The sequence below is a fragment of the Bos taurus genome, chromosome X (assembly GCF_002263795.3).
Source record: "Bos taurus isolate L1 Dominette 01449 registration number 42190680 breed Hereford chromosome X, ARS-UCD2.0, whole genome shotgun sequence".
In the NCBI taxonomy this organism is placed as follows: domain Eukaryota; kingdom Metazoa; phylum Chordata; class Mammalia; order Artiodactyla; family Bovidae; genus Bos; species Bos taurus.
Window position 1 is genome coordinate 107269366 of NC_037357.1, and position 13030 is coordinate 107282395.

Sequence of the window (13030 nt, forward strand, 5' to 3'; positions counted from 1 at the left end):
TGCCTCGTAGCTCACTCTTTCCTATATCTGATCATGGTTCCTCAAGTACTTTTTCTTCTTCTCCTCCTTCACCCCACTACTATCCCTTTCCTCTGGGTGACTTTTAACTTTGGTGCCTTTTAGATGCATCTTCCCCTCGGAAACTGCCTCTGACCGTGTTAAGCCTGGGTGGCAAACCTCTCCTGTATACTCCCTTAGCCTACTGCATTTCTCCATCATTATACTTAGCATACTATCTTTTAATTTTGAGTTGTTTGCATCCTCCATCAGATTGTACACTCTCAGAGAACAAGGACTCTAGTTATCTTGTTCAATTTTACATTCCTAGCATGTACAGAACAGCCTAACACATAATGTATGCCCAATAAATACCCAGGGAATAGATGAATAAATGAATCTCATTATATTATAATGCTAAAAAGATAAACTTTGTAAAAGCAGTATAGTTCTTTGAAATACAGTGCCAGTTAATCTCTCAGTAAAACCTACATTTTAGTGGCTATATTTTTTACTTTTTCCATAAACATATAAACATATAAAAAATTCTGTCCAAATATCAGACCATATATCATAATATGTAATTTATAAACATATTTCAGTGTATAATTCTTTATAAAGGTAGGATATAATTATTAGGTTATTTATTTCAGGGCCAAGCAAATTGATATTTATTATATTAAGCTACATGTTATTTAAGAACTAACAGTTATGAGAAATTGAAGGATAAAATGGGGGATACATCTTAAGCTATTCATTTTGATCTGATGATAGCATACATGCTATTTTTTTAATGTGGGTTAATGTACACAGTTGATCATCAAATTGAAGAGTATTCCATGAGTTTATTTAATAAATAAAATTTATTACAGACTCATCTTACATGTTTTTTTTTCCTGTTTAATGAACTCTTAGAGAAATCCTTAAAATCAAGGTAGTATCTTTTTATTCACATAATTCCATGAACATAAAATACTAAGAAATTCATATATAATTTATCTCTAATTCCTATAGTTATTAAAGCTATTTAGAATTAACACCCAAAATTGATTATTTTTTCCTTAGTTATTTTTTAATACCATGGAGAAAACAATCCTTTGCTTTGTGACTAGTGAGGGCTTGTCACAAGTTAGAGATGTCAAATATTCCAAGTTCATGTGAAAAAGGCCTGGAATTGATGAAAGGTATCCATTTCAACTTAGTACAAACTTCCATTAGCAACTTTCATCAAAAATATTTTCTACAAATCCTCTTGTCAAGTTCTGCTAACCATTTTCACAACAGATGGTACAGATAAGGTTGCTTATTTTTTAGATCTTTACAAACTGCACTTCTTTATTTTTTTTTTATATTTATTTTTTTTCTTTTCTTTTTTTTTTCTTTTCTTTTATTTTATTTTTAAACTTTACATAATTGTATTAGTTTTGCCAAATATCAAAATGAATCCATCACAGGTATACATGTGTTCCCCATCCTGAACCCTCCTCCCTTCTCCCTCCCCATACCATCCCTCTGGGTCGTCCCAGTGCACTAGCCCCAAGCATCCAGTATCGTGCATTGAACCTGGACTGGCAACTCGTTTCTTACATGATATTTTACATGTTTCAATGCCATTCTCCCAAATCTTCCCACCCTCTCCCTCTCCCACAGAGTCCATAAGACTGTTCTATACATCAGTTTCTCTTTTGCTGTCTCGTACACCGGGTTATTGTTACCATCTTTAAATTCCATATATATGCGTTAGTATACTGTATTTATGTTTTTCCTTCTGGCTTACTTCAATGGAATAAAATAGAAAGCCCAGAGATAAATCCACTCACATATGGACACCTTATCTTTGACAAAGGAGGCAAGAATATACAATGGATTAAAGACAATCTCTTTAACAAGTGGTGCTGGGAAATCTGGTCAACCACTCGTAAAAGAATGAAACTAGACCACTTTCTAACACCATACACAAAAATAAACTCAAAATGGATTAAAGATCTAAACGTAAGACCAGAAACTATAAAACTCCTAGAGGAGAACATAGGCAAAACACTCTCTGACATACATCACAGCAGGATCCTCTATGACCCACCTCCCAGAATATTGGAAATAAAAGCAAAAATAAACAAATGGGACCTAATTAACCTTAAAAGCTTCTGCACATCAAAGGAAACTATTAGCAAGGTGAAAAGACAGCCTTCAGAATGGGAGAAAATAATAGCAAATGAAGCAACCGACAAACAACTAATCTCAAAAATATACAAGCAACTCCTACAGCTCAACTCCAGAAAAATAAACGACCCAATCAAAAAATGGGCCAAAGATCTTTACAAACTACACCTCTTTAGAGCTAACTCATTTAGAAATTTAGAATAGAAAAACAAAGGAAATGCTTTAAACTACTCTTTAGTATCATAATATTAAAACCCATCCCCATTAGAAGAAACCATTAAAACAAGCTTTCTAAGAATGAACAAGTACACAACATTTTATAGCATTATACCTACTATTATAAATATCATAACCAAACAAATCCATAGAGACATATATAAGAAGTGAGAACACATATGCATAAACATACCTTTGTTCTTATGTCAAATTTTTCTTTAACGGTAGGAGTACAGGAGATATTGAGAACAGTTAGTCCCCCCAGTGGAATGATTCCTTGTGATGGAACAATGTGAATCATAGACAAAAGACTCTGGTCACAAACCTGTAATCAAAAATTTGTAGAAATGTGACATTATCCTTTAAAGTTATCATTCCAAAATTTTCATAGTTTGCTTCTACACCACTACACAGAGAGATGACCTATAGGTACAGGGCTTGAGATGATTTGAATAGATTTTCAACTTCAAAACAAACATTTTGAAGTTCAACAAGGATTTGCACCCCTAATCCACAAATAGAACTTTCAGCAGTGACATCTTCCAATTCAAATAGGACAATGAAGTCATTTTGAGACTTTGAAAAACTTACAAAAGAATGAGATATATCTGTTGGAGAGATGCCAAAATTCTAGATACTATTTTGATAGCTTGCCTTTGCCCTGATCCTAAAAAAATGAAAGCAAAGTTAGTGGGAAGGCAAGTTGATGAGGTAACCTCCTCTTCTTTATTATTTACTTCATAGCCCAGTGTCTAAGATATCATTTCAACCTTCAAAAAAGTAACTTACCAAAAGAGTTAAGGTATGGTTTGTCAGAAGCCAAATTAGGTTTATCTATCATGGCAAGAATACACAGAAGAACTGTACAAAAAAGATCTTCATGACCCAGATAATCACGATGGTGTGATCACTCACCTAGAGCCAGACATTCTGGAATGTGAAGTCAAGTGGGCCTTAGAAAGCATCACTACGAACAAAGCTAGTGGAGGTGATAGAATTCCAGTTGAGTTATTCCAAATCCTGAAAGATGCTTCTGTGAAAATGCTGCACTCAATATGCCAGCAAATTTGGAAAACTCAGCAGTAGCCACAGGACTGAAAAAGGTCAGTTTTCATTCCAATCCCAAAGAAAGGCAATACCAAAGAATGCTCAAACTACCGCACAATTGCACTCATCTCACACGCTAGTAAAGTAATGCTCAAAATTCTCCAAACCAGGCTTCAGCAATATGTGAACTGTGAACTTCCTGATGTTCAAGCTGGTTTTAGAAAAGGCAGAGGAACCAGAGATCAAATTGCCAGCATCAGCTGGATCATGGAAAAAGCAAGAGAGTTCCAGAAAAACATCTATCTCTGCTTTCTTGACTATGCCAAAGCCTTTGACTGTGTGGACCACAATAAACTGTGGAAAATTCTTCAAGAGATGGGAATACCAGACCACCTGACCTGCCTCTTGAGAAACCTATATGCAGGTCAGGAAGCAACAGAACTGGACATGGAACAACAGACTGGTTCCAAATAGGAAAAGGAGTACGTCAAGGCTGTATATTGTCACCCTGTTTATTTAACTTATATGCAGAGTACATCATGAGAAATGCTGGACTGGAAGAAACACAAGCTGGAATCAAGATTGCTAGGAGAAATATCAATAACCTCAGATATGCAGATGACACCACCCTTATGGCAGAAAGTGAAGAGGAACTAAAAAGCCTCTTGATGAAGGTTTACGAGGAGAATGAAAAAGTTGGCTTAAGGCTCAACATTCAGAAAATGAAGATCATGGCATCCAGTCCTATCACTTTATGGGAAATAGATGGGGAAACAGTGGAACCAGTGTCAGGCTTTATTTTTCTGGGCTCCAAAATCCCTGCAGATGGTGACTGCAGCCATGAAATTAAAAGACGCTTACTCCTTGGAAGGAAAGTTATGACCAACCTAGATAGCATATTCAAAAGCAGAGACATTACTTTGCCAACAAAGGTTCGTCTAGTCAAGGCTATGGTTTTTCCTGTGGTCATGTATGGATGTGAGAGTTGGACTGTGAAGAAGGCTGAGCACTGAAGAATTGATGTTTTTGAACTGTGGTGTTGGAGAAGACTCTTGAGAGTCCCTTGGACTGCAAGGAGATCCAACCAGTCCATTCTGAAGGAGATTAGCCCTGGGATTTCTTTGGAAGGAATGATGCTCAAGCTGAAACTCCAGTACTTTGGCCACCTCATGCGAAGAGAGTTGACTCACTGGAAAAGACTCTGATGCTGGGAGGGATTGGGGGCAAGAGGAAAAGGGGACGACAGAGGATGAGATGGCTGGATGGCATCACTGACTCTATGGACGTGAGTCTGAGTGAACTCCGGGAGTTGGTGACGGACAGGGAGGCCTGGCATGCTGCGATTCATGGGGTCGCAAAGAGTCGGATATGACTGAGTGACTGATCTGATCTGATCATTCCCTAAGTCAGAATAATTTGAAGGGAAATTGGTTAAGATTTTTAGGATGACGGAACACCCCCTAAGATCTAAGAACTAATTTTGAACAACAGAGTAGAAAAGGGTATTCTCCTTTGCTTGTTTGGGTAGAAGACATGTAAATATAAAGCTTGAAAGAAAGCTCTCAAATACTAACCTCTACTGTCACTATTAGGAGCTTTTAATGTTGGTTTAAACAACCACCACCACCCAGGGATTGATCCTGGGTCTCCTGCATTGCAGTCAGATTCTTAACTATCTGAGCCACCAGGGAAGCCCAATTTAAATATCACACACCACACAAATTAAATCAGGAGTAATAACTATAAACAGTGTATCTTTAGAATGGTCTTCATCTAGGTCCCACTTGCTACTGTAACAGTCTTAATGACAGAGTGAAAATGAGGGCAAAAAGGAAAAGCATATACTGAATATAACAAAAAATGTACGTTTTTTTTTCAATTTTTTTCTACATCATCTTTTTTTTCCAATAAAACAAAATAACAGAAAGAAAGAAAAAGAGGGGTAAGAGAAGAAAAAAAGGAGAGACTAAGGAAGAGAGAGACAGAAAGAGGCAAATTTTATGGGAAATTAAAAGGACAAAGTATTATAATAGATGAAATGTATTCAGATAAATCTCATACGAAAAATCAAAATATTAACATTAGCCAATGTATAAAGGCTAAAGTATTAATGGCACAGAACTCATAGCAAACACATATTTCAAGTTATAATATGATCTGATTCAAGTAAGATTCCAAGATTCTACATTACCTTGAAATAAGCATGGTTTTGTCCTACATTGTGAAGAATGGCTTTCCTCCAAGTTGTTAGCCCTTGAGGGCTATTGCTAAAGAGTATCCGTGGCTCTAAAAATGTTACCTTGGAGTGTCCAAGCTAATAATAAGAAGAGACAGAACGTGAAATTGAAATAATTGTAAACATGTTTTTGTTTTTTTTTTTAATCTCCCATCAGATAACTCAAGCTTTTTCAGCTTCACAGAAATTTCTAAAATATGAAGTGTTATCAGACTTTATGGTGTGTTTAAGAGAAAAGAATTGAATATTTATAATGTAATCCTAAACTGAAGAAGGCAGGGAAAGCAAGAAAACTCTAAGGAGGAGGTAAATCCATGACTGAGAATCGTGTAGAACAGTCACTGTAGGGGATATTAGAGATCACCTACCCCACTATGTACAATGTGGGAAATAATGTGTGTGTCAAAATATTATCCAGGCAAGTTTCTACTAGAAGTCTTCTCAAAGAGCTTAACATACTGATAATGCATACTTTGCTTATCTGAGAGTGGGGAAGCGACTTAGCAGCAGCAGCATATATACACAGCTGTTTGGCTTCCCAGGTAGCTCAAACAGTAAAGAATCTGCCTGCAATGCAGGAGACCTGGGTTCGATCCCTGGGTTGGGAAGATCCCCTGGAGAAGGACATGGCAACCCACTCCATTATTCTTGCCTGGAGAATTCCACAGATAGTGGAGCCTTGTGGGCTACAGTCCATGGAGACGCACAGAGTCAGACACAACTGAGCGACTAACACTTTCACTTTCATATACACATATGCATACCAACCAATTTAGAGCCCTCAAAATAAAAATCATTACATGTGCAAGACATTTCAGTTTCAGCGTGTTTCCTTCACTGACATGAAGAATAAATTCTCCCCTTTCTGGAGAATCAAAACCCGGCTGCCATGTTACTTCACATTCCAATGAGCAGTATGGTTCAACAGTGCCTACAGAGAATTTAGAGAGAATAAGAAAGTTATACCACATCTTTATTATATTTATTTTTTAATATCTAAAATTAGAACTGGCATATAAATATAATGACATTTAAAACCTATTTGAATTAAACAAACTACAGGGAACACCTTATACTCTAACTTTAATAGACATATCACAATATTTGATAAAAAAATATGCTAATATTTAGAAAAAATTAAAATTTATCAATGAAGTGACACTCTAGGATTAGAAATTACTTTATATCTAGATGGTATAAACTTATTTGTGATCCCTGTTCAAACATCCCCTCCACATTTCTCAACACTCTGAAATACACCATTCATCCAGTTTTTTTGAGGAAGGAATTATCATTAACAAGAGGCTTCTTTTTGCTTGTTCGTTTCAATGTTCACATACCGAGATACGTAACTTCTGATGTAGTTTTTACTAACACATTTCTGTAATTCAAATAGATTTAGAACCCAGGAGGGATCAGGCACATTTGCTGTGAATTGCTTTACGTGTTTAAATTATCATCTCCTTTGGACTAAGAAAATAATACTTGATGGAAAGAATGACTTAGAAGCTATTCCCTCAGAAAGGCAGGATCATCTAAGATTCAAAGGCACAGGACACTGAACAGAGAGATGAGTGACAATCACAGCAAACTTTGCCTTGAGTCAGGCTGACTCACATATGATGGTAGTTTCCTCAATTCTGGTCTTTGCATGACACAGCAAATATTTGTTTCCCAAACATTTGCTATCCCATCTCCATGTGAATTTGTTTTCTCTCCTTTGAAGCCCCAAGCCACTATCTCAAACATCCACTTTTGCCTTTAGTTGAAGATGATATTTAAGCTGAGGATTTTGGCCACTCTGTCAAGTTATTGGGTTTTCCTGGGTCTCTCTCATCAATATATGTTATCAAACTTTTGCTTTTCTCCTGTTAATCTGTCAATTTAATTCTTAATTGCACTCACATGCTAGTAATGCTTAAAAGTCTCCAAGCCAGGCTTCAACAGTACGTGAACTGTGAACTTCCAGATGTTCAAGCTAGCTTTAGAAAAGGCAGAGGAACCAGAGATCAAATTGGCAACATTTGCTGGATCATTGAAAAAACAAGAGATTTCCAGAAAAACACCTATTTCTGCTTTATTGACTATGCCAAAGCCTTTGACTGTGTGGATCACAATAAACTGTGGAAAATTCTAAAAGAGATGGGAATACCAGACCACCTGACCTGCCTCTTGAGAAATCTGTATGCAGGTCAGGAAGCAACAGTTAGAACTGAACATGGAACAACAGACTGGTTCCAAGGCGGGAAAGTACATCAAGGCTATATATTGTCACCCTGCTTATTTAACTTATATGCAGAGTACATCATGAGAAATGCTGGGCTGGAGGAAGCACAAGCTGGAATCAAGATTGCCAGGAGAAATGTCAATAACCTCAGATATGCAGAAGACACCACCCTTATGGCAGAAAGCAAAGAACTAAAGAGCCTCTTGTTGAAAGTGAAAGAACAGAGTGAAAAAGTTGGCTTAAAGCTCAACATTCAGAAAACAAAGATCATGGCATCCGGTCCCATCACTTCATGGGAAATAGATGGGGAAACAGTGGAAACAGTTTCAGACTTTATTTTTTTGGGCTCCAAAGTCACTGCAGATGGTGACTGCAGCCGTGCAATTAAAAGACGCTTACTCCTTGGATGGAAAGTTATGACCAACCTAGACAGCATATTAAAAAGGAGAGACATTACCAACAAAGGTCTGTCTCATCAAGGCTATAGTTTTTCCAGTAGTCACGTATGGATGTGAGAGTTGGACTATAAAGAAAGCTGAGCGCCGAAGAATTGATGCTTTTGAACTGTGGTGTTAGAGAAGACTCCTGAAGAGTCCCTTGGACTGCAGGGAGATCTAACCAGTCCATCCTAAAGGAGATCAGTCCTGGGTGTTCATTGGAAGGACTGATGTTGAAGCTGAAACTCCAATACTTTGGCCACCTGATACGAAGAGCTGACTCACTGGAAAAGACCCTGATCCTGGGAAAGTTTGAAGGCATGAGGAGAAGGGGATGACAGAGGATGAGATGGTTGGATGTCACTACGAACTCAATGGAGATGAGTTTGAGTAGACTCCAGGAGCTGGTGATCGTCAGGGAGGCCATGGGGTCACCAAGAGTCGGACATGACTTAAGGGTAGGAGAAAATGTCTTCTTCCCCAACACAATATAACAAAAGTGAAAGTGAAGTCGCTCAGTTGTGTCCTGCTCTTTGCAACTCCCTGGACTGTAGCCCACCAGGCTCCTCTGTCCATGAGATTCTCCAGGCAAGAATACTGGAGTGGGTTGCCATTTCCTTCTCCAGTGGATCTTCCCAACCCAGGGATCAAACCCAGGTCTCCCGCATTGCAGGCAGACGCTTTAACTCCTGGGCCACCATGGTTCAGATGGTAATATAACAAAAGGGACATAGAAAACGGGACTCAATAAAATGATCTATACAAAGAGGCAAAAATAAAATTGAGTAATTATTTTATGAAAATTCTGAGCATTAAACAGAAAATGATATAAGAGAAATCTATGTGTATAAATCATGCATACTTTCCTCAATAATATATGAAATACACTGAAGTATTGTAGCATTTGTGTTCTAAAAAAAAACTAAAAGTACTTAAAGGCTAATGATATCATTCACAGAAACACTGTTATTTTTGTTCATTGCATGCTCAGTCGTGGCCTACTCATACTGTATTTGGAATTAAATGTCTTTGTTTTTCCTTTGATTAAAAAAAAAGATAAGACATGCTATGAGCAATCCAAAGAAAAGCAATTATTTTTTTCTGTAAAACACAGCACTAAAAACCATGAGAAGTTTGTGTATGTGTGTGCTCAGTCGTGTCTGATTCTCTGTGACCCCATAGACTACAGCCCACCAGGCTCCAGGCAAGAATCCTGGAATGGGCTGCCATTTCCTCCTCTAGGGAATCTTCCTGTCTCAATGATCAAACTTGTATCTCTTGCATTGGCAGGTGGAATTCTTACCCCTGAGCCACCAGGGAAACCTCTAAGTTAAAAACTTGTTAATTCTATAATAGTGTCTCTTGCATCCTGTGCATTGGCAAGCAGATTCTTTTACCACTGCATTGTAATTCCACTTTTGACTAATGAATCTTTGTCACAGCATTTTCATGGTAGCCATAAGGGGGAAGCCCAACCACTCAACCGTGGCTAGGATGGAGAAATACAAGGAAAAGTGCTTATGCGCAGTGCTTTTCAGATACCTTTAGTGCCGTATCACATGCTTGATCAAAACCTATATCTGGAATGCAGATAATAAAACTACATCTGACACCTGCTGAAAAAAACTGGAGAAGGTTTATAAAGAAACTCTGAAATCTACACAAATAATTCCTTTTTCTTCTCTGATCATTTACTCAGCTTTTCTCTATATTGGGGCTGCTGCTGCTGCTGCTGCTAAGTTGCTTCAGTCGTGTCCAACTCTGTGCGACCCCATAGATGGCAGCCCACCAGGCTCCCCCGTCCCTGGGATTCTCCAGGCAAGAACACTGGAGTGGGTTGCCATTTCCTTCTCCAATGCATGAAAGCGAAAAATGAAAGTGAAGTCACTCAGTCGTGTCCGACTCTTCGCGACCCCATGGACTGCAGCCTAACAGGCTCCTCCGTCCATGGGATTTTCTAGGCAAGAGTACTGGAGTGGGGTGCCATCGCCTTCTCCGTAGATTGGGGCAGGACCCAATACTTCCAGCATTAGTAACAACAACAACAAAAAGAGCTTGGTCAAATGAATCTGCTGAATATTCAGAGGAAGTATATCTCAAATCCTTAATAAATTATAATCTGGGATTGTGCTAAATCTATCCAGATTAATAAAAAGATTAAATATGGTTATAACAATGATCTCCAGTCATAATAAAAGAACAGTCCTCCTCCTCCACTTGTTGTTACCATCTCTGAATATATCTGCCCTAAAATTAAGTGAAGTATTAAAGTGTTCAGTCACTTAGTGTCCAACTCTTTGTGATCCCAAGGGGTGTAGCCTGCCAGGCTCCTCTGTCCATGGAATTATACAGGCAAGAATACTGGAGTGGGTTGCCATTTCTTTCTCCAGGGGATCTTCCCAACCCAGGGATTGAGCCTGGGTCTCCTGCATTACCAGCAGATTCTTTACCATCTGAGCCACCAGGAAAGCCCCTTAAATTAATACTCAAGCTTGTTTATAACACTCCCCATTAACAACACTGGTGCACACTCAGTCATGTCTGAATCTTTGCGACTCTATGGACTGTAGCCTGCTAGGCTCCTCTGTCCATGGGATTTTTCAGGCAAGAATACTGGAGTAGGATGCATTTTCCTCCTCCAGGGGATCTTTCCAAACCAGGGATCAAATCCACATCTCATGCATCTCCTGTATTGTAGGCAAATTCTTTAGCACTGTGCCAGTAGAGTTATACAAAAGTCATGATTTGGAAATGATTTTCCCAGGAAAATCACCTAAGACAAGAATTCTAAATGCCAGGACTCCTTTGTGATCTGAAGTATAGTCTACTTAGATCTCAAATGAAGACTATTCCTAAATTAGATATAAAGAGGGAGGGAGGGGGAGGAAAGGACACAGGGAAGCTAAGAGGGCAGGAATGTCCCATTGTCACAAGATCATATGTGATGTACTTATACATTCTTAGCACCTTTATGCAGTATACACTTAAGATATAACTAAGGCCTGAACACACGAATAAATGAATGTCTAAATCAAACAAACAGAATAAACTTACCTTTAGCTGGACGAATGGAAAATGCCATCCCCTTTCCTGTATTTATTGGTTGCCATTCAAATTTGACAAAGTAATTCTGATGATTATACATCCTAACCGTCCCCCTAAAACATGTTTTCACCAAGAAGCCTCGTGGTCTCAGTATCAGCTCATTAGAAGATAGCTGAAGTCTTACTGGCAGGACAACTGCCATCACTAGGATGTGTCCACCAGGCATATTGTTCACTGTGAAGGTGAAAGACCTGTAACACAGCAAAAGCATCCAGATTGAATGGATAACAGCTCTTAACTGAATGACAGACTTCAGGTACATGTAAAAATGCATATATTATGGATTGATATCCACAATTCTTAGTAAAAAAAATAAATCAAAATAATTATGAAAGGTAATTACACTGAAATATGAATCCACAAATTGCTGCACATATAGTTCCTACCTTTTAGAACCAAATATGACATATACAAAAATAATTGGGGCAAATACACAAAAGGACATTTTTGATTCTAGCAAATAGAAATTTGAAAATAAATCCTACTTCCAAAATTTTCCAATGGTGGGAGATTCAAATATCACTGAAATATAAGTATTAGTTGTAGGTGGAATCACATATGAAAATTGGCTGGTTTTCTTAAGTTCTTCCAAACTGACATCTAATTGCATCAGAATGTGAATTGGTAGCATATTAATAATATGTAGTAGATGAGTATTTGTTGAGTTCACACAAACATCACCAAAGTTAAGGACAGAGGGCCCTGAAAAAACAAAAAGTTACTAAGTTTAATTGCTGAAAAATGTATTCATTGACTTATTTTTGCAAGTATTCACACTATATTTTGATCGATTAATTCATTTAAAATAGCACTTAAAATACTATAATATCAGAAATTATTAAGAGAGTGTTTTATAAAGATGTTCATAACTTGATGGTTAGAGGTTATTGGCCAAAATTCAAATAGATTCTGATATGGAAAATTACATGACAAAATTACTATCACTAATTATAACTCATCTCAGTACACAAATTTGCATACTCCAACACCCTCTCCACTCTCATGAATGCATCTATGTTCACTTATCCAGAATTTACAGAAACTGGCAACTTTCCCATGACTCATTATTTAAATTTTGTTTTTCTCTTTAAATGCCCAAAGTTTTTATATAACTCCAAAAAGTATTCTTGTACCTTTTCATAGTTTCTCCCTACCACCATCCTCTGTATTCCCCCTTTCCAGACAACCACTCATTTGCTTTATGTCACGATAGATCAGGTTGCATTTTCCAGACTTTAATATGAGTGGAATAATATAGAAAGTGTGTTTTTTCCTCTGATTTCTTTCATTCAGCAAGTTCTCTGGAGATCCATTTAAGATGTTTCATGTGTCAATAGTCTATTCTTTTTACTAAGTAGCAGTCCATTACGGAGAAGGCAATGGCACCCCACTCCAGTCCTCTTGCCTAGAAAATCCCATGGATGGAGGAGTCTGATAGGCTGTAGTCCATGGGGTCGCTGAGGATCGGACATGACTGAGCGACTTCACTTTCACTTTTCACTGTCATGCATTGGAGAAGGAAATGGCAACCCAGTCCTGTGCTCTTGCCTGGAGAATCCCAGGGACGGCGGAGCCTGGTGGGCTGCCGTCTCTGGGGTCGCACAG

At 38.0% G+C, this 13030-nt stretch overlaps 1 protein-coding gene across 4 annotated transcripts in view; it reads right to left on the bottom strand.

Moving 5' to 3' along the window:
• The window catches only part of CFAP47 (cilia and flagella associated protein 47), a 502646-nt gene that overhangs the window by 439769 nt on the left and 49847 nt on the right, over positions 1-13030 (bottom strand). For all 4 annotated transcript variants that reach the window (XM_024988430.2, XM_015461736.3, XM_059883840.1 and 1 more), the window contains 5 exons: positions 11911-12127; positions 11375-11616; positions 6457-6587; positions 5612-5734; positions 2567-2698 (listed from right to left, as the gene is read on the bottom strand). In XM_024988430.2, the coding sequence (XP_024844198.1) occupies positions 2567-2698; positions 5612-5734; positions 6457-6587; positions 11375-11616; positions 11911-12127 (845 nt within the window). The remainder of the gene's footprint in view (positions 1-2566; positions 2699-5611; positions 5735-6456; positions 6588-11374; positions 11617-11910; positions 12128-13030) is intronic.